This window comes from Camelus dromedarius, chromosome 1 (genome assembly GCF_036321535.1).
Source record: "Camelus dromedarius isolate mCamDro1 chromosome 1, mCamDro1.pat, whole genome shotgun sequence".
Taxonomy (NCBI): Eukaryota; Metazoa; Chordata; class Mammalia; order Artiodactyla; family Camelidae; genus Camelus; species Camelus dromedarius.
Genome location: NC_087436.1, coordinates 88,089,643 through 88,113,159, shown reverse-complemented (window position 1 = coordinate 88,113,159; position 23,517 = coordinate 88,089,643). Strand labels below are relative to the sequence as shown.

The following is a 23,517-nucleotide window of genomic DNA, read 5'->3' as shown; positions in this document are numbered from 1 at the left end:
TGAAAATAATAAATAATATTGACATTATTAAATAACCAAGTATTAGTTATTTGGGGAGGCCTATAAAATTAACAAAAAATTTTCTTTCATTTAATATCATATACTAACAAGAGTCTTAGAAAACAGACATTTTCATATACCACAGTTGGTTTTGCTTGTTCCCAGCTTTTTATGCTACTTCAGGATGCACATACACACACAGATAAACGTTTAAAATTTTTCTATAATAAAATGTGTGAAGTTTCGAAAATCCTGGTTCCTACAGAGGCTTGATACAATTTAATTCTAATGTATTTTCCCCTAGTTATTCAATGATTTTATTTATTTATTTAAAATATCTAACCTTTTATACACTGGTATTTATTTTGGTCTGTATTTCAAAGTGAAGCTGTTAGTTAATTTATTTTACCCAAATTGTTCTTCAGTTGGTCCAACAAAATAATTCTTACATAGAAAAGAATTTGGATGTTTTAAGAGTTTGGGGGGGTAGTCAGTATTCATTATAGTGGCAATGGATTTATTACTTACTTTTAGAGATTTTATATACAGTCAGTCTTCTCGTTGCTTGGTTCCAATATGCATGAATTTCAGTTACCACAATTTAGTTAAGTAATACTAGTCCCCAACAATGTGGTTCACTTTTCAGTTACTACATATTAACTGTAAGTAATTGTCCAGCCAAGCTTCCCTGTTAGCTCTTCAGTCTACAAATCATGATGTAAATAGCAGATGTGTATCATAACCAGTGACTCAATCACATCACTTTTTTCTGTTATTTAGTTCACATGTACATGGCAAAGTGTGTGGCTATGTTGCTTCCTTGTCTCCAGGGATAAACTCAGGTGACATTCTACAAAAATGGATAATCAAAAGAGGAAACTGGCCAACACAGGTGAAAGGACAACAAAGAAAGAAAAAGTGAATACTGGACGTGAAATTGGAATCAAACATGAATGGAGTTACAGGAGAAACAGCTGACCCGGGAATGCTGACACTGCTGTCCCTGAAGAATCCAAACATGCAGCCAGAGGAACTCAGGGAGGGCAAACTTATGGGCATAAATGAGGAAAGTGTTTGTGATAAAAAGGATGAAGACCTCCCAGAGGAAGTAATGCAGGAAAAAAAAACTCTCAGAGATATTTGCATATATTCGTATATAGTAACTATATATTAATTGAGAGAGAATATCCAATTTGGTCATCGAAGACCTATAATGCAGATACTAACATCTAAAAAAAAGTCCTCTTATAAAAAACATGTAGATACTTCCTTGCAAATGAAAGAAGGTTGCCATAAAATACATCCATCCTCTTGGAAGGAAGTCCCCAACAATAAGGGGAAAAATGTGGGTTACAAGCAGTGCTGGGGGTGACACGGGGGTGAGACGAGGGACCGTTTCAGAAAAGCTACTCATACATTATTCCCCTCCGTGCCCTCAGTTCCCAAGAGATTTGCAGGTTTTCTTTTTTGTTGAACCAGACTCTGGAAAAAAGAGCATTTGCCTAACTTCATAAACCAATCACATCCACACACATCTGGGGTAACTAGGATTTATCTATCACTCGTAGAATAAGCATAAGGCCTCATCACTGACAACAAACTAGATGGATCCAGGATGACTTTTGTTATCTCTACTGGTTCCGCAGCACTTTAAAGGGTAAAACTGAGCATGTGGAAGGAATCATTGCATTAAGAACTACAGGACATGGTAACGGGCGAACTCCAGAAGAGAAAATAAGGAAACGAGCAAGAATCAACCCTCTATATTTATGAAAACTGAAATAGCAATGAAGAGAAAAAACTGACTACGTACGTAATCATATCTTCTGGCTCCTTGTTAGACATCTGCACACTAGTCATGCACATTGGTCTCCCAACTTCTTTGTCCAAATGTCTGAGAATGCTATCTAACGCTTTTCTCACTTGAGGATAGTAAACTGACATTCCTAGGGGAAAAAACCTCACAGTTACAAAATGGCAAAAATTAGATAAAGAATAGTTACAGTTACCTTCTGTATAAAAATAAAAGCCCATCAACCTTTAAATGACACTAATGTATTGTTGCTGTAAAAGAAGGAGCTCTGATTTCAACATACTCTTCTCCCTGGTGCTTAGCTTCAGCATACTGGAGAAAATGTGTAAAAATTATGTGCACAACTGAAATCAATTTGAAGGGAAGACAAATGCAGTGAATAGTATCATGTGAGAAAATATTTAACCCAGAAGACTTTTAACCTGAAAACGTACAGATATTGTTAAAAAAAAAAAAAAGGTATTCATTTTTCTATCACTCTGTGCACTGGAATAACCAGGCAAATATATACATTCATAGGCAAATACGTGCATTTATGTATTTATATATGGAAATATATACCTTTTAGATTTGATCATAAATTTTCATAAATGAATATCAAACTGTATCACAAAACGATTTATTTATTCCAGTTAACACTAACCTATGACTTTTGCTTCTTCATCTGTCAAGGTTTTATTGAGAAAAATTTTCTTTACACGCAGAGTGTTTCCTGAGGGAAGGATAACTCCTGTTGTTGGCATTGGCGGCTCCCCATCTTTCTGCTGCAAACTGTCCGCTATCACAAGGAAGACTCTGAGGCCTATGTTCATTCTCTTCAGAGAAAAAAGTTTCAAAATAAAGAAGTCAGAGTGTCAGAAAATTGCCTTTTTTCATGCAAAAAAACACCTCATGAAATAACACTGGGGCATGGGAGGAAGGAAGACAGAAGAAAATCTTTCTGTCTGACATTTTTAAAACTAGTCCAGGCATTGGAGCTCGCTTTAATACCAAATTTCCAAGTGCCACCCATTCACTTCTGAGATCAACTGGCTGTCCTATTTTCTATGAAGCTTATTTCAAACCCCTTCTGTCCCGTCCTCAACTCTCCTACCCTGATACCATGTACCCCTCTCTAGGCAGATGATTTGTCTCCCACTTCACGTCAACTTTCCTGAATCTCTCACTACAAAACCCACTGATCTATCTATATCTGCACCTCTTCTTCCTCTCCTTTGCACTTGTTACAGCTGAGGGGGTGCTGGTGTTCTATCTGTTAGAAGCCTGCCTGCTCTTGCGTTATCGGGAAAGTACACTATCAATTATCCCTTCTTTTTCTTGCATCTGCAACATTTCCCTTCTAACTGAATATCTGATTCCCATTAACTATACTCAAATATCTTAGTGGAATAAGCCCTCCCCATAATACTTCCCTCTCACTCATCAGTGACCACAATGCTCAGAACAGTGGGCATTTTTCTTGCATCCTATTTTGACTTTTCAGCAGCATGGGACACTGTCAGATATTCCTTCTTCCCCAAAACACTCCCTTTCTTGCATACATCTGTGCCACTGTTGGCTGTGTCATCTCTGCCCGCATTTCAGATCTACCGTCCTTTACCTGCATATCAAATGTTAGACTACTTCAGGGCAAATTCCTAGCCTGCCTTTTCTTATCACTATGTATTCTCTCCCAAAGCAATTTCATGTATTCACATGGCTTCAGTTACCACTGAGACCACATCATCCACTAATATGAAGCTTCACTTCTCTGAACTTAGACCCTCAGTCTAAGTTTGACACTTCTCCTTGGATGTTAAAAAGATGCCTCCGATTTGCCATGTTCAAACCAAATACACTTTTCCCCTCAAACTTGATATGTTTAGTGTTTCTTTTCTCAGCAAATGATCTTCTCTCCATCTGTATCACACCATCTCAGCCCAAGCTGTCATTATTTACGACACCAGTGGTCCCTAAAATGAGTATATGCATCCCAGTGGGTGTGTAAGATAGTTCACTGAAATACAGGGAAAAAATAAAACTTTAATTTCTACTTTTGTTATGTAAATAAGATTAAAGTTTTAAGCTTTACTCCTTTTTTTTTATGACATAATGCTGGCACCCTCCCTTAGTCTAAGTATCAGGTGGCCACTTCACACAGTCACAGAAGACATCTTGATGGGAGTGGGAAAGTTCTACAATGTACTGGGGTTCCCAGAGGTGTCCCCACATATTCAGTCTTTCAGTAGATGGCAATTTGCATGATTTGATTAAGTGGATTAATGGATGACTTTATCTAGCTTTAACTAAACTAGCTTTCAAAGTTAAAAAGATTCCTGAAAAGAAATACAGATTGAAGATAATTCTAATAAAGTAAGCCTGTAGAAGATGACAACAACAAAATAGCATCACTGACATTTTTTCTACTTTCAGTATGAGAGTTCCAGTGAGGAAAAAACTTAATTTCAGAAATGAACTTGTTCAATGGAGAGAATACTTTTAAAAATGGTATTTAAGAAAATGTCTTTCATTACGGGATTTTTGTTGCTGAAAACCATGCTAAGTACATCATCTATAAAAACACTCACCTCTGCTCACTTTAAAAATCTGGAAATAATTATTAACCTATCTTAGAAATTCTACAAATGAAAAACTTCAATAACTTTCCAACTCATTTGTTAACTACATATATATATATATCTAATGGTTTGATTATGTCAAGGACTAGCATAGTAATTTAAAGAAATGAAAGGAAATATAACACCTATTTCTCCTTTTTGTATCCTCCAGTGTCATTAGTCTGATGGGTAATTCATTTGCAAAATATTTTTTAAAAATCTGAAAATTTAATGTCTAAAGGGTGAGTAGGAGTTTACTAGTGAATAACAGGGCCAAAGAAGTAGGAAATAACATTTATTTTAATTTGTCTTTTAACTAGGAATATGAGCCTAGGAATTCTGACTTCAGAAATTGTGCCCTAAAACAGTTTTTTTTTAAATTATATATGATAGTATATTACTACATTATAATTTTTTTTACCTCTGGATTAATGGTGAAAGTTTTAGCAGATTTTCCAACACTGAGAAGATCAAATATTATTTCTTTCATTGCAAAATCCAAACGTTCCTAGAAAAAAAAAATCAATTAAATCCTTATAATTTTCTACTACTATGGGCACACCTTAGAGATATTGCAGGTTTGGTTCCAGACCACAATAAAGCAAGTCACACAAATTTTCTGGTTTCCCAGTGCATATAAAAGTTATGTACACACTATATTGCAGTCTATTAACTGTCTAATAGCATTATGCCTAAGAAAACAATGTACAACCTTAACTAAAAAAAAGTACTTTATTGCTTAAAAAATGCTAACCATCATCTGACAACCCAGGGTCGCCACCTTGTTTTTAATTTGTAAAAAAAATGCAGTATCTGAGAAGCACAATAAAGCCACGTGCAATAACATAAGGTCTGCCTGTATATATCAGGTATCATGTTAAGAATTACACAAATGGGGGGAGAGGAGTGGGAAGGGATAAATTGGGAGTTTGAGATTTGCAGATAATAACTACTATGTATAAAATAGACAAACAACAAGTTTCTACTGTATAGCACAGGGAACTATAGTCAATATCTTGTGGTAATCAATAATGAAAAAAATCTGAAGAGGAATATATGTATGTATATGTATGACTAAAGCATTATGCTGTACACTAGAAATTAACATAACATTGTAAACTGACTCTACTTCAATAAAAATTTTTTTAAAAATACAAATATAAAAAGAATTATACAAATAATGGCAGCACAGGTCTATGCCCGCAAGGTGTTGAATCTAGTCGGACAAAAGAAAAATACTTATGAATTAATGTTAAAAAATATGATTATAGATATATTAATTTTCAAATGATCCGTTTAATACTCAAACCAGCAGGATAGAAGTTTAAACACTCATTTGCCAAAAACAGATTCAAGATTTAAGTGAAGGAAGTCTCAAAATAATGATGAAAGGAAGCCTGATGATGACAGCTGGCCATGCGGCAGGCCTGGAGAGCAGGGAGATCATACTGGGACTGAGAGAACAGGGCTCCAGGAAGGTGCTCTCCAAGAAATGCAGTTAACTAGTAAGAGCAACGATCTTTGCGAGGAGCTTTATCATTCTGGTGGAGTGTTGCTATGTGCTGACTAACGCAAGGGAGTGGGTACGATCCCAGGGGAAGTGATGCAACCAAATGGCGAAAGTTTTCTGAACAACAGCTCGAAAGCATAATCTGCTTTCATTCATCTTATTGACACATTTATACTTGTCTAATTATCATCAGTCCTGTGCTCCTGTAAACAGAAATATATTCATTTAATTTAAATAATCCTTATTTCTTCACTGTCAGAAACAATTATGGGTCATTGATATCGTCATGGTTTTAGTTCAAAGAGAGCTCTATGAATATTCTGGAACCAAAGTGTTTTTTCCTAAACTGAGAAGGTAACTCTACCTATGCTTATCCAGGGCTGATGACCCAAAAGAGAATGTGACCAAAACCATGGATTTGCTTCCTCAGGCCACAGCTGATCCCCTTCAAATAAACCTTCCATTACTGCAGAGGCTAGAAAGCTAAAAGTATTTCTTAGGATGCCTGTGAACTTCAGGATGGGGCTTAGACCCAGCCATGTGATACACTCATGTGAGTCTCTGGGAACCGGGGTATGAGGGGGTGGGGAGGAGCACAGGCAGGAAGGGATGTATTTCACTGGGTGGGATGGCGGGAGCAGCATGCTTCTAGCTTGTCTAATTCAGTTAGGCTTCCTAATTTGGCAGCTTTTCGACTGTGGCAGAGGCAGCAGCTTCCTTGGTGGCCCAATGCTATAGTTTCCTCTGGTTTTCTATTTATTCCAGAACCAGTTTCTTCAGTCCTGTTAGTCATTCTGTGAACTCTCTAGATTCCTTAAAAGATCTCTTTGGGCTCAACCAGCCAGAATGGATTCTAGTGTCTGTACCTGAGAACCTAGATTAATGCAGATTATGAGAACTATGTTCCAAAATCTTTCAAGATACGCAAGAACTAATTAGTAAATGGACTAACAGGACTATGAGACACTTTCTCAACCTTTCCTAAATTAAGTGCTTCCACTCGTGGGTGTCCTTTCCTTCTCCAAGTGTGTAGCTCAGTGATTTAAATTTTATTTTGCATACACACAAAAACCATTAGCATCATTTAGTTTTTACTTTTTTAAGCATATTTTTATTTTTCACTATTCAATATTAATAAATGTTTTGTTATCATGCTTTTAGGTATGTAACAAATTTTATGACTCTGGGTTATTCTTACAACTTACACAGATATATATACTATGAAGTGAGGTACTCACCTGAGCAATGAACTGAATGATCTTCACAAATATATTGAGAGGTGTATCACGGGGAACCACGCTACGTGAACCTTTTGGAAAAAGTGCTGACACTATGCTCATAAGACGACTAGAGGGAAAAAAGATTTAGTCATAATAAGATAACGAAATTAACAAAACAGTAGCAAAATATCCTTCCAATTCTTTATAACATGTCAAGAGAATTCATATTCCTTCTCAAGGTATTTATAATGTTAACTAAAATTCCATAGAGTGATTTTTTACCAAGATGTTATTTTAAATACACTTCAAAACAAAGGCACTCACCTTTGAGTTACAGTGTTGCTTTCACATTTTATTCTAATTACATAGACCCACAACAATCTATACAAAGATTCCAGTGCAACTCGAGACATTTTAGGATCTTTATTCTGTTTAGAAACAAAAGAGAATAAAAATAAGCTTATTTATTACACACAATAATTTAAGATCAATTATATTCTTTGTCAACAGCTAAAAGCCTTCTCCCTTCCCTTTCTCATTCACTCTAAAACAGGTTTAATTTGTAAGTATATATATTTTCATACAGTAAGTATATATTTGGTATATGGTAAGTACAGATAGCTCAAAAGCAACCATAAATAAGGCAACTCTGAGTCATTCTTTATATTCTCAAAACAAAATAGTAAAATACTAGAATTATATTACTATTTCTAAGAATTTGAAAATTATACACACTTCAACTTACCTGATGGTAAATAGGTCACAAAACAATACTGACATAATGGTGAAAGGATTATTCATCTTCACCATAATTCACTGCAGCCCATTTACAGTTAAAATTTAGGACACCAAATGTTGTTACAGATATTTGCACTTATGAAATAATGCAAAACATTATTGAGTGATTATCCTTAAAAGAAGGACTACAGAATGGTGGGTTAAGAGCATGTACTCTGAAATCAGGAATGACTGGCCAAACCCCATCCTTGGACACTGTTATACTGCTTGGTGACACAATTTTTGCATCTCTAACATGGAGATAACATGGTACCTATCTCACAGACTAAGGAAGTATGAAAAACAGTGAGAACACTGGCCTGGTATCTGTTAATGCTCACTAAGTGCCAGGGGTTTACCTTTCATTTTTTATTTAGAATTAGAACATAATTATTTAAAATTAGAAAAGTATTCCACTTCAATCACAATTTGATCAGCAACCCTTTTCTTCATACTAGCTATGATAAAAAGTGAAGTTCTCAAATGACAAGAGTTACAGAATGAGATTTAATTATAAATTTTGAAAATGTAGCTAATAATCACCTTTAGTAGGAAAAACTATGTGTCTATCAGTTCTAGGATACATTTAGTGGTATAAATGAGCATTTATTTAATTTGGTTTGAGGGATTTCTTGTTGTTAAACAAGTATTTTATATATAGCCATGGACAAAAGGGAGTTTTAAAATTCTAAGTATTTTAGCTACTTCTATTTTATGTTTTCTCAAATTATAGAATAATAGACATCTACTACGTATGACTAAAAGCAATGAAAAAAGATTACCACTGCGGATTTTTAAAAAAAAAAGGACAACCACTAGAAAATATAATTTTGCACATCTATGTGTATGAAGATTTGATATTTAAATTCTGAAGAGGATATCAACTACTCAGCTTGTCAGAGTCTCAACATGGAATCCCTCCCTCTACTGACAAATCAGTGATTCCAACTTTCAAATACATTCCCTGAGCAGCTTTCTATTAACTTGATACTAATACTACAAAGTATGTCACTAATATTAAAAACCAAGCTTTTTGCAGTACTTTCTTTTCTATCATGTAACTTTCATTTCCATCACTTAAATGCAAGATCTCAGAGTTCAATTAGTTTTATGTGCATTCCAAATAATGCTTTCATGTTGTTAAAATTATATTTTCAAAATATGAATACTAAAAATAATATAAATTATGTATTAAAAATATTAAAAGTCCAATTTCACATAAAATTCTTCTCATATAAATTGTTAACAAAGTATTTGGGTCATCTTATGTGCTGAGGTAGTTGGCAAGAAATAAAATTTGATTTTCAAACTTTTCAATATGGACTGCTGTGTTTTACAAAGCAGACTTATTTTATGAACAAAACAAAAAAGTGACAAAATTGATAACTGATGGTTTATTTGGTCACTACAAAGCTACTATACATATCTGAATAATAAAAACATCCCTAGTTACAATTTTGGTCTAATTTGAATAATCAGATTACATTAATAAAATCCAGTAGTATTAACATAATAATGTTTTGATGTCAGTCAAATATGCTCTTTGGCAGCAATCATTTTAATGTTTCCTCCTTTTTTTCCTACTGAACAACAAAAAAAGATTTGTTTAAAACTCAAAACAGTAAGATCAAAGTTTTTTAAAATCATATTCAAAATCTGGGTTACTGTCTCCTTAATTTCATGGGAAAATGTTTTTTAAAGTATCATTTATAACAGCTATAAATTCAACAGAATATTTTAAAATTGAAGATTAGGTTAAAAAATCAACGTTTGGTATCACTGCTACCTCTTAAAATTTATCTTCCCAGGGCCACATTAATATTAAACCTTTGGGAGAATGCTCCTGCTGTGCACTACTCTTCTTCTGCAATATGAGAAGCAGGTTTGAATAAATACGTGGGACATGCAATGCAGCAATGGGTAAATGCGGGGGGGAAAAGCCACACTTAAAGGAGATAAAGCAATATTTTACTTTGTAACATCAACACGACTCACCTGGAGTGTTTCTATTTGTTTTCTGATACTGTTGTTAGATGGCATCTAAATAAAGCAATGTGAGACAGCAAACATAAACATGAGATGCAGCACATGCATGTTAGATGAAAATAAGCACAAAACAAGACAGCTCTTCACCAAGGTCTCTATTTAGAAGAAATTTGAAATTTCCAAGACAGTGGCTAGAAACACTGAGGGAAAATTTTTTTTCTATAATTTGGGCTTCATGGGATACATCTACAACACTTAAACAGAGAGAGAATAGGTAAATTTTTAACTATCTAATTTTTCCTCTGAAAACACTGCATTTGATATCAGGCAAGTTTCAATTTCCAAAAGGAAATAAGCATATACTGTAGAAAAAAAATCTTCAGATCATTTTTATATGGCATCTACTCTTACTTCTCTCTCTCCCTCTCTCTCAATTATTCTTCAGAAACTTTAGAATCATTTTTCACCTAATGACCTCAACTGACATAAAGACAGGAGAAGAGGAAACTACCAAATTACGTATGGGGCGAAAATCATAGATTCAACACTTTCAGTGAAAATAAACTGATAATCTCTCATGGTATTTTTGGACCTACAGACTAATGCTCATTTTTCACGGTCACCAACTTGAAAAATTGCAGGGTAATTTTTTAAACATTGTGTAATATCTTAAAGTGTCTTGAAAATGTGTCATATTTATTCTTATGACTACAGGGAATAATGCCTTTTTAATACCCCAGAACTACAGCCCAAATATTTTAAAAAGTATTCAGTACAGCAACGCTCCTTATAGTACATTAGTACATTGAAAGGTAACGTGGTAGGCCAGAAAGATCAAAAGTTATGGCACTGGATGGATTTAAATGCAAATCCTATCTCTAACACGTTTTGGCTCCCTAACCTTGGGTTACTTATTTATCTTCTTTCAGCCACAGTTACAGTAAGAATTAAATGAGGAATTTTACTTAGAGACTCTAGCCTGTAGTAAATATTAATAAAAATTCATTTTTATTTTAAGAAGTAGTTGATTTAGGGAATGGAAAAGTGTCATAGATTTTTTTTTTAAATCAAGAGATTACTTGAATAATAGCTATCATCTTTGAAAAGCATGAGGTAGAGCCGTAAGTAATGGCAAAGAATAGAGGTAATGACAAAATATTTTTAAATAGTATATAGAACAACGTATGTGGTCTATATTTCGGTACGTATCTACATATCCTTACATTTACTTGTATGTTCCATAGATAACACATTAACAACAGCTCTCCTTGGGGTTAAGGATTATGTGGGAGATTGTCACTTTTTGCTTCATATGCTTATATAGTGTTTGAATATTTAATAAAAAGGTCACACAACTTCTAAAAAAAAGAGAGATTACTTGAATCTCAAAACAAAATCAATTTAGGTTAAGACCTTTATCTTGGACCATTTTTTCCTATACACAAAACAAGTAAGTTACACCTGTTACAACAGATCACTAGCATAGCTTTCCCCTGAATGCTCAACTCCTTACCTCAACTATGCAGCATAGCCACAGTATCTAAAACTTAACAAACAGGAACCAATTCATGAAATTTCTGCTGAATAGAGCCTTAATGTAAGTTAAGGGTTAATGGTCAAGACAACTATGTTCCAAATATTCATGCTAAGTGGCTCTTATCTTGGCCTGGCAGATTAACACAGCCATTAATGCAAATGGACAATACGCCAGAAATATTTAACAGAAGGTAAGGGTTCAAAGAAAATAGAGCATTTTAAATGAAAGCCTTAAGACAAAAAAAACAGTTAAGGTACTGCGAAAGAACTGCAAATATGTTAGGTGGAAATGTATATATATATGTGTATATATATATAAAAACATTCCAACAAGCAACAGAAAAGTGTGAATTGTCATGAAACAAAAGCAACCTTCCAGAAACACTTAAATGCGTGTCTTAAAATATTTTATTAAAAGTTTGAAGAATCATACTACCCAGCAAATGATCAATTAATTTACTTTCAGTATCTAAGTCTATACAAATTATCAAAATCAGGACAGAAAACAATATGATGTACTTAATTAGATAAAACATTTTTTCGTGTTGCATGACATTAAGAATTTAACCAGCTTGATTGTTTTTCAAAGACTTCTACTTTCTGTATACCTTACTAGGAAATCAAGATATTTTTCAAAATGATAAACAAAATCATAAAAAAAAAATCTAGGATAATGTCCAGTGGATCATTTCCGAAGTGAGAAAGAAGAGGCAGCCCTATTTCTCACAGTATCACGATGAACTGTAGGGCCAGAGACAAGTCATTTAGTATCTCTGTGCCTCAATTTCATTGTATAAGTATAAGGTTCAAAGTATAAGGTTTCCAGTCGTAACCCTAACTTAGAAGAATAACAGGAAATAAAATATCATGTCTGCCATGTTTCTATAACACATAAGCAAAATGCAAATATATTCACATATGCGTCAAAACGGTATTCAAATCAAGCATTCACATGACATGCAGATGAGGAATATCCCCAAGTTGTGTGTCAGATATTAACTGTACTCCTGTCCATAGAAGAAAAGAAGATCCTATTTAGATCCTGCGAGCAGAGTATCCGGGGAAGATAATGATCCTTATATCTCATTGTTTTGTTTTCTGTTAAGAGACTGGACCTGGACCAAATAGTGTCAAATAGTGTCAGGAACAATTATCCCTTGATTCAAGTCAGAATCATTTCAGGAAATTTCACATCCATGTGGATTCAGCATCTTTCTGTTAGATCTGGCTGGGCATACTTCATTAAATGTGCTTTTAGTGATATTTTATTATCAAGGCTTTTTTCATATTATTCAGGTTCGAGCCAACATTACTGAATTTTCTCAAAAGAAAACACAAAATAAGGATCTAGGGAGTTCTGTAAGATTAATTCTCTGAAATTCTAAAGGAGTTTATTTATTAACAAATATTGCTAGATCTAAGATAATAAAAACAATTACTAAAAATACATAATTTTGCATTCATTCAGACCAACTAAATTTTTAATAAAAAGTTTATTCATGTCTATGCATGATTCCCGGTAGAAGAAATGAAGTATATATAAGAAAAAGAATGTGGTACAGTATTACTATTCAAATGAACTGTAGTATTAAAAATTTTATTATATACTGTTCAGTGTATATGCAGAAGTGAATATACTGTAGTCAGTATTTACAGGTCAGAAATGAGATTGTCTTACCTTTAAATGTGACAAACAGTTCTGTAGGAAAATATGCCAATTATTTAAAAAAAACTGCTTCTGACTGACACACAAAAGGCAGGTAATTAATGGATACAGAGCCTACAGGAGAAAGAAGAGAATGAACATTTTTCCATGAAAAAGCACTGGATATGTAAATTATATTTCAATCACTTTCATAAACAAAGAAATTCTGTAGCAGTTTTCCCATTTGTAACAAGAAATACAATCCCTGTTTATTATACCAGTTAAAAAATTCTGGTTTTTGAAGTGAAAAAAAAAAAGTGAATGAAGGACCGCAAATGGCAAAATATCCTTCTTTTTTATGGGTGAGTTGTATTCCATTACATATATATGCTGCATCTTCTTTATCCATTCATCTATTGATATGCATTTAGGATGCTTCCATATTTTGGCAATTATAAATAATGTTGCCATTAATAGCAAATGTATGTATCTTTTTGAATTAATGCTTATTTTGTCGTTGGCTCTATCCCTTTGATAACTATGTTAGTTTAAAAAGCTAAAGCTCTAAATGTTCTTAGAAACAATGAACAGTACATATATATAAATTTTAAAAATATATGAGATGTATATATGTATTTACATGCGCTATATTGTATATGGGCAGTTTAATTATAACAATTCTACCTAATAAAACTGAAAAATGAAAAAATTGAAATTAAAAAAAAAAAAGAAATACGATCTTGTGGAGTAATCTAACTAAGAATGACAAAGGGCAAATTTTCTATAAGAACAATTTCTTGATCTATCACATCTCCCCAGGTTAGAAATATGCTATTATTTCTCCCTAGACCCACTGCTCCCTCAACCAGTACAGTCACCCTGGGATCAGAGGACAGATGGGCATTAATGTTTCAGCTTTCTATTTGTAAGGTGTGTGACTTCAGGGAGGATACGCCAAAATGCTTGAAGCCTCACTTTCCTAACATGTAAAGTTGAGAATCATATCCTATAGAGTTGTGAGGTTTAAAATAAGATAAAGAATGCAAAGCACTTAGCTCAATGCCTGGCACAATGTTTATTATTATTATACCTCTATCTTAAGTGGCCAAGTATCTGTCCAATTCTCCAAGCTTTCTCCAAGCTGCATAAAAATTCACAGAATAACCCCTCAAAGTTACTGGACAGTTAAACGGGGGATAAAACGCCTTAAATCTCTGAATAGAAAAGATGTAATTAGACAGACAACAGCTCCTAAATAGTCATATGCTTCAGAATACAATTCATCACTAATGTAAAATAAATGAGTTTATGGTTTAATGTAAGACTACACCCAACTTTTCCTGTATTACAATATATAATTTAAAGCATCTGTCAACACAGGTAAATACCTAGAATGAAGTCTGAATGACCTATCAAACACAGAGCTAGTAAAATCAAGAACAGAAAGTTGTTTAAAAAAAAAAAAGGAGGAAATAGATATAAAAAAATTTGCCCTTCTGTTGCGCTTTGGATCTTTTCCAATTTCAATTTTTACAATTCTCTGAAAACTCTACTAAATTCATAAATCAATTACTAAAACTCCTAATTAAGTATGTAAAGGTTTGAAATGTTTCTCAATACCAATGAATGCTTCTTTCTGGAACTCAGCTCAAAGGTAGTCTGATAAAGCATCTCCACAAAATTTTTCAAGCAGGGAACATTCACTTCGTTTTTAACAGCCTAGGTAAGAAGATAATACAAAAACAAAGAGAATGGTTATACGCGTTAGACTAAACTATACCAGGATTACGAGACGTTTCTGTAAGGTATGAAATTACAGTTAATAATTCACTGAGTATCTGATGCAAGTACCATAATGTGCCAAACGACCAAATGTTAAGTAAATAAGATTAAACCTGGTCCCTGCCCTGAGCGAACAAGCAGAGAAAGAGGCAAGTGAACAGGCAATGAGGATGCAGTCTAACAGGAGCTGTAAGAGGAAATTCTCAGTGCTCTCAGAGAACCCAGAAGGGGCCCCTGTGGAAAAACTGCACAACGAAGTAACATCTAAGCTGAATCCAGGATTTCTTTACCTAAAATATTGAAATAGCCTCCCACTTAAGCTCTCTGGCCTTATTCCCACTGCTCTGGCCCCTTGCACTGGGATCCAGCCACACTAGCTTCCTTGCTGTTCCAAGAACACGTCAAATATGCTCTTGTCTCAGGATGTCTGCACTGGTTCCTTCTGCCTAAGAAGCTCTTACTCCCAATACAGCAATGCCTTACTCCCTCATTCCTTTAGTTTCTGCTCAATTGTCACCATCTCTTTCAAGGTGGTGGTCCTTCCTAATCACTCTACTTAAAGTTTTAACTCCCTTACCCACCCTCTTCGGCCATTTTTAGGTCCCCACCATGTGTTTCATGCTCCCCATTTTCACATCCATCATACTGCATATTTTACATACTCGCTTGAGTTTTCTGCACTAGACTTAAACTCTGTAAGAGCAGAGAGTCTTTTCTATCTTGCTCATTGTTGTACTCCCTGTGTATAAAAGATGTCCTATCACATAGAAAGCCCTCAATATAATGAATAAATTAAGTAGAGTCCAACAAGAAAAGGAGGCTGGGGGTTATTAGAGAGGCAAGAATGTTTCAGACAGAAGGAGCTCTTTGCGCAGAGGCTGGTGATATAGGCTCAACTGTCCCAAAGTTCAGAGATTAAAGTCCTAACCCCACATACTTCATAATGTGACCTTACATGAAAATAGGTCATTGCAGATATAATTAGTTAGGATGAGGTTATACTGGATTGGGGGTGGGAGCTACTCCAGCATGACTGGTATCCTTAAAAGGGGGGAGAAATTTTGGACAAAGACATGCACATGAAGAGAACACTGTATGAAGATGAAGGCAGAGATCAGGGTGATACTTCCATGAGGCAAGGAATGTCAGAGATTTTCAGTAAACTTCCAGAAGCTAGGCAAGAGGCCTAGAACAGATCTTCCTCACAGCACTCAGAAAATCAACCTGCCAACACCTTGATCTCAGACATCTAGCTTCCATAACTGTGAGACAATAAATTTTTGTTGTTTAAGCCACCTGCTTTGTGGTACTTTGTTAGGGCAGCCCTAATGAACAAAGAGATCATAAAAGCAAATATGGCATAAAAGAAGAATTAGGCAACATATAAGAATGGAGCATAGTCAAAGGTCTTCCTACAATCTGCTCCTTTTGATGAATTACCTTAAAAACATAATCTCAGATAGCTGGCAAAAACAGATTTTCAGACAAGGAGGAAGCACAAACAATCTGGGATGGATAAGCAGTAATTCAAATCATTTCTAGGAAAAGAAATTGAAGTGCATGGTAATAGACTAAGCTGATATGGTTTTATAAATGATCATTTTCTTTTTGGTAAAGTGAACCTATTCACATGGTTAAAAACTGAGGTAGGAGTGGGGATGGGGAGCTATCTGACTCAAACTACTTACAAACTTATAATTAATGACTTCTATTTATACTCATTAAAAAACCCATCAAATATTTAATTATAAGCAAATATTCAAACCAGGTAAAAAAAATCATGCTAACTGATATGATAGCTATCATCAATATTTTAACTTCTTAATTTTTCTTACAATTCTCTGTTCATCTTTTCTAAACATGGTCTAAAGATAGAACCTGAATACCACAGACCAATCCATATGAATACATAAATTATAAATTATTAATTCGATGTTTAAAAATGAAAGCAAAACAGTTAAATTAGACTCTCAATATGAAAATAAATTTCTTCACTATTAAATTTTTAAAATAGAATAAAACCTGGATAAAGTGAATGTTACCAACTTGCATTTCTAGCCAGGATGGTAAAAAGGGGGGCTAGTTAACCCTACGATCTGAAACAACCAAAAAATGAACGAAATATATGAAGTGACATGCAAAACATTATACATCAGTCAACAAAAGAAAGTAACCCCTGAGGAATGGAAATTAAATAAGGGAAGCCCTTTAATGGCCACCAGCTTACTGCTGTGTGAGAGTTTTCAGGGAGCAAACAGAAGTATACCATTGTGCAAAGTTTTTACAAATAAGTGGTATTATTTACTCAACAATATTACTTGAGGTAGACAACAATAAGTTAAAGATGTAGACCATGAACAATATAATGATAAAACAATGAGATATAGCTAATAAGCCAAAAAGGAGATGAAAGAATCACAAAATTATTCAATTAATTCCCCCCCAAAAAAAGCAGAAGAAAAAGGGAACAAAGAACAGATGCAGAAATAAAAAATATAATCAGAAGATGACAGATTTAAAATAACATTATCGAAAATCATATTAAGTGTATGTAGTCCCCAGTTAAAAGGCAGAGACTGTCAGACTGGATAAAAAAGCAAGACCCTGCCTACAAAAAAAAAAAAAAGTACTTTAAATATAAAAACGCAAGTAGATTAAAAGTTAAAAAATGGAAAAGGATATACTATCCTTACATGATCAAAAGAAAGGAGGAGTGGCTAAATTAGTATCAGACAAAGTAGATTTCAGAGGAAAGAATATTATTAGCAGGGATAAGGAAGGTTATTTCAAGATGATAATGGTGTCAAATCAAGAGGATATAACAATCCTAAACAAATATGTGCCTCATACTAGAGCTTAAACTTACACAAAGGAAAAACTGACAGAACTATAAAGACAAACAGACAAATCTTCAGTTAGTCAGAGATTTCAACACTCCTCTCTCAAAAATTGATAGAACAAGTAGATAGAAAATCAGCAAGGTTATCACAAAGTTGAAGAACACTATCAACCCATTTGCCCTAATTGATATTGATAGAACACTCTCTCCAACAGCAGTATACACAGTCTTTTAAGTGTACACGGAACAGTCATCAAAATAAATAATATTCTAGCTCCCAAACCAAATGTCAATGCATCTAATCAGATTCAAGCAAGTAAGTATGTTCTCTAACCACAAATTAAAAATGAATAATCTGAAGATCTTTGGAGAAAAAAATAACCCATGGATTTCAAAAAGGAGAGTAGAAAGTATTTTGAGCTTTATGAAAATGAAAACACAACATGTCAGAATTTGTAAGCTGTCACTGTAGAACTAGTTAGAGGAAAACATAAAGCATAAATGCTTATATTAGAAAAGAGGAAAGGTCTCAATGACCTCAGCTTCCACCTTAAGAAACTAGGCGGAAAAAAAGAGCAAATTAAAACCAAAGTCAGTAGAAGAAAGAATAGTTAAAAATCCAAGCAGAAATCAATGAAATAGAAAACTGAAAAACAGAGAACATCAATAAAGTAAAAAACTAGTTCTTCAAGAAGATCAACAGAATCAATAAACTTCTAGCCAGAAAGATCAGGAAAAAAGGAGAAAAGTCACAAACTACTAATATTTGGAATGAAGGAGGTCACCACAGATGTTACAGGTATTTGAAGAAAATAAGGGAATATTATGAACAACTTTACACCAATAAGTTGGAAAATTCACACAAAATGGACAAACTCCTTAGAAAGACATGAAAGCTTACTCAAGAAGAAACAGCTGAGCAGCCCTATGTCTTTTGAAGAAAATCATCTGCAGTTAAAAAGCTTCCCACAAGGAAAATCCCAGGCCATAAGGCTTTACCGGTGAATTCTAGACATAAAGCCAATCCTGCACAAACATTTCTGACATTGCCTTGTCACTAAAACCAAACAAAGGCATTACAGGAAAAGAAAACTACAGACCAATAGCCCCATGAACATAGACAGATGCAAAAATCTGCAAAACAAAAAATCTTAGAAATAGTATCTTAAAAAATCTTATCATGGTCAAGAGCTTAACCCCAGGAATGGAAGGTTGACCCAATATTTGAAAAAGTAATGAATGTAATTCACCATATTAACAAAAAGCAAAAATGGTATGATTATTTCAGTAGATGGGGAAGAAAAAAGCATTTCACAAGATCCAAAATTCATTACTGAAAAAAAAACTCTTAACGAACTAGGAACAGAAATAAATTTCCTCATTACGATAAAAGGCCTCTATGAAAAACCTACAGGTCACATCACACTTCTTGGTAAAAGACTGACAACTTCAGTCCTAAAATGTGAAAGGAGGCAAGTAAGTCTGCTCCCATCACTTCTATTTATCATTGTACTGAGAGTCCTAGCCAGTGCAATAAGGCAAAAATAAAATAAAACACACATAATGAAAAATATTTTGGAACACCTGGAAAATGAAACTTAAAAAAATGCCATTAATAAAATCCCAATCAAATCCCACCAGATTTTTAACTGGCTAGGTGATTCAAGAATTTACAGGGAAATGCAACAGACCTAGAAGAGTCAAAATTTTTTTGAAAAAAACATAAAGTGGGAAGATGTATACTAACTGCCTTTTAACTTACTACAGTTATTAAGACAGTGTACCACTGTTGTGGGAATATACACACGGATTATTGGAATAGAACAGAGTCAGGAATAGACCTACACAAATAGAGTTCATTGATTTTTAGACAAAGGAACCAATGTGCTTGGAAAGAGCTGTCTTGACGACAAATGGTCAAATGGTACACAGGAACAACTGGATGTCATATGCAAAAACAAAACTTCAATCCATACCTCATACCGTATATGAAATTAACTCAAAATGGATCACTGACCTAGAAGTAAACCCTAAAACTGAAATACAGAAAACCTTTGTTACCTTGGATTAGGCAAAGACTTCATAGATATGATACTAAAAGCACAATTTATAAAAGAACAAATTGATAAATCAGACTTCATCAAAATTAAAAACATCTTCTGTTCCAAAGACATAATTTAAGAAAATGAAAAGACAAATCATGGACTAGGAGAAACTATTCCTAAAGTATATATCTGACAAAAAACTTGGACCCAGAATATACAAAAATAAAAAATAAAAGTATATCTTTCAAAACTCAATCATAAAATGAATACTCCATTTTAAAAATGGGAAAAACAATTTTAACAGACATTTTGCCAAAGAAAATATACGGACAGCAAATAAGGACAGGAAAAGCTGCTCAAAATCATTAGTCATCAGGGAAATGAAAATTAAAAGAGATACATGACACACCTATCAGACTGGCTAAAAGTAAAAAGACCAGCCAAAGCCTGAGTTGGTGAGGATGTGGCAGGAGGTACTGCTGGTGGGAATGCAAAACGGTACAACCACTTTGGAACACTCGCAATTACTTTAAGAGTTAAAACATATACCTACCATTTGGTCCAGCTATTCCACTCCTAGACATTCACCCAAAGGAAATAAAAGCACATGTCCATACACAGACCTGTGCGTGAATGTTCATAGCAGCTTTATTTGTAACAGTCAAAAACCAGAGACAACCCAAATGTCTAAAACCAGGTAAACATATAACCAAATTGTGATATATTCGTACAATGAAATACTAGTCAATAATTACTACATTACTGATATGTTCTGTAACATAGTTGGAACTCAAAATAATCATGCAGACTGAAAGAAACTAGAAAACAGAGTCTGTACTTTAAGATTCCACTTGTAGAAAATTCTAGGAAACACAAAACTAACATAGAGGACTAGAAAGAAGATCAATGATTATCCAAGAACAACGTGGGGTGAGTGGAAGGGGATTAAAAAGAAGCACGAGGAAACTTTTAGAGTGTGATAGATATGTATGTTACCTTCATTGTGGTGAAGGTTTCACAGGCACATACGTATGTCTAACTATATACTTCAAGTATGTGTAGTTTATTTTATGTCAATTTTACCTCCATAAGTCTGTTTTAAAGTGAAAGAATATATATATATAATATATATAATATATAAAAAAATACATAATATATATAAAAAATATCATTATACAGCACAGTAGAATACTGAAAGTGAGCAGCATATGATATACCATAGGCAAAACTGAGTAGGGGGTGGTGGGGGAGACTCAGGAAATAAAAAAATCTAGCATGTCTAAGTATCCTAAAATCCCTGAATGTTATTTGTAGCCCTCTATGTTACTAGTAACTGCAAAACTATTTTTTGAATAACACAATGAATTTACATCAAGAAAAGCTTCTATGAATCTGCCTCCCTAGAAGTTACTGCAATCATATTTACAGCAATCAAATTTTCTAAACAATTTAGAATACATATTCTGACAGGTATGATGAACATCACAGCAACTACAGAGAAATGAACATTTAAAATCAAGACAGTCCTGTAAACTCCAGGATATGCGTCACAGTACTTTTGAAATCTTCAGAGGCATTAAAGTGGCTGCCATTTTGCAAGCAGCAAACACCATGAGTAAATGCAGGGTGTTAGACTGAGCTACTTGAGATAACCATTACTTTCAGGTTACAAATCCTCTCTGCCTTCCTAACAGCCTCTACGTCTTAAGGGCCTGGGCTTGTTCTTTTAATTAAAAGACTGATCCATGCTATTCTGCTATTTGCCTAATAACCATTTCCCCACACCCACATGACATTCAGAGTTCCACTTAACTGTCTATGACATGACCAGAAAGTAAGACTATTTCGTGTGTCAACTTCTTCAACGAAAAGGTACTTTTAAAGCATAACATAAAAATTAAAATATACTTACAGCAGCTACAGGGATAAGAATCTCCACAAATAAACCAGCAAGTGCGTGTTTTATATCTTTATCTTTGACTTCTAAGAAATACTGAGCACATTCCTTGAGAGGGGAAGAAAAGTATGTTAGATTAACAAAAGAGGAAGATTAAAGTAATTTTACTATCCCAATAATTTTGTAAACACTCTGCAATTTTACCAGAAAGCTAGGTTCAAATCATGCTCAAATTTGAAAAGAAAGTTAATTCACACTTGTGACAATTTAAAACTTGGGATAAGGAATTAATAACCATGTCATTCATTTATATTTACTTTGTGTCTTTAAAGAGTCATGAAATGCAGAAACAATCACTGTTAGGCTAAGTCTAGACACTACAACTGAGAAGACAGGTCACCTGCATGAACTGAAATGATGCCTCAAAATCTTCTACGGGATACATTTTCACGCGGAAAAACTTCATCCCCATTATTAAGCTGATGACGCTTTGAACTACATGTGGACTCTGTTCCTTTTGTCGCAGCTCTTTTAACTCTGTCACAAACTTCTTCCTCACAGCCTGAAACCTTTAATGTACAGGGATACACAATTTGATGTGAATTAAAAACACTCATTCCTCACATGATATTTAAGGCTGAAACCAAAAGTATTTTATCTAAACATCACCTCCTTTCCCTGCCCTCATCAAAGTTACCAGAAAAATGTACAGAAGAAAACAGAATTATTTGTTATTCTAAATGTGCTGTTACATGTATTTGTCAAACCAGAAATTCCCTAAGGAGAAATAACAGAGTTTCTTCTTCCTATAATACCATCAACACAGCACCATTACCATTTCATAGTTAATCATCATCATAAACATAAGATCTAATAACCCACCCATAAAACATCCACATGTAAATCAGAGTGTCTCTAATTTTTAAGGCTCCTTTTGATAAAGTTTGCAATTTGAGTTACATGGAGAGCAGACTGGAGATTGCACATTTGTTCAAAGAGATAAACCAATCAATTGCAGACTACTAATGATCACTTGAAATTAATATTTCCTTGTACTTAGAAAAACTGAAGACGAGTGAGAGGACGCTAGTCTCACAATATGAATAAGCTAAAGACTCAAACTGCTTTTGAAATGTGAGCACCATCCTGGATTCGAATGACCACAACTGTTAAGGCTACTAAGTTTTTCTTTGCTTACATTGGAAGAAGATATCTGATAGTTTAATAATTTAATATCTTATGGTTTAATAATACTTCATTTTTTCTCCTCTATGCATTATAAAACAACTAATGATTTTACTGCTAGTGTTACTTGGGGAAACCAACTCTTGAAAGTTAAAATGACAAATGAAATATACTTCCCAATGGTCACTGAGGACAGATTAATGTTAATTACATATGGATATGTAATTAGATATAAATGAAATATGGGTACACGATAGGAAGTACGACTTATTTCCATTCCAGTCTTGGAGAATACAACACCATTTTCCACGAAAGAACTATTTTGCATTTTATAAAGAAAATATAAAGTGGGTAAAAATCTTCCCATTGTAATAACATTAGAATCTAAGGGGTTTTTCTTTTATTAAATTTCTCATAATAATTACTAGTTACTATAATCAAAGCAAATGCCTAGACAAGATTCTAATACGCCCCCAGCCTTTCTCTTTCTCCCCTTCCCACCTCACCACCTGCCCTCTCTAAAGTCGGTGCCATCAGCCTAATCTAGTGTGGGTCCATCCACATTTTTCCCATGCTCATTGTATATGTGGGTGGAAAGGACCTCAGTATTGCTTGAGTGGCATTTCTCCTACAACTAGTCCAGTGAGGCTGAGCATCACTTCACAGATTTACTGGCCACTTAGAC

The 23,517-nt window shown here is 34.1% G+C and overlaps 1 protein-coding gene across 4 annotated transcripts in view; it reads right to left on the bottom strand.

Annotated features, from left to right (window-relative positions):
- Positions 1-23,517, bottom strand: part of FRYL (FRY like transcription coactivator) — a 140,879-nt gene that overhangs the window by 84,366 nt on the left and 32,996 nt on the right. For 3 of the 4 annotated variants that reach the window (XM_064486817.1, XM_064486821.1, XM_064486819.1), the window contains exons 8-16: positions 22,048-22,216; positions 21,663-21,755; positions 14,705-14,803; positions 13,118-13,219; positions 7,465-7,568; positions 7,159-7,267; positions 4,832-4,918; positions 2,457-2,628; positions 1,814-1,946 (exon numbers count right to left, since the gene is read on the bottom strand). In XM_064486817.1, the coding sequence (XP_064342887.1) occupies positions 1,814-1,946; positions 2,457-2,628; positions 4,832-4,918; positions 7,159-7,267; positions 7,465-7,568; positions 13,118-13,219; positions 14,705-14,803; positions 21,663-21,755; positions 22,048-22,216 (1,068 nt within the window). Of the gene's footprint in view, positions 1-1,813; positions 1,947-2,456; positions 2,629-4,831; positions 4,919-7,158; positions 7,268-7,464; positions 7,569-9,912; positions 9,958-13,117; positions 13,220-14,704; positions 14,804-21,662; positions 21,756-22,047; positions 22,217-23,517 lie in introns of all 4 variants that reach the window. The other variant, XM_064486813.1, reaches the window with a different exon arrangement.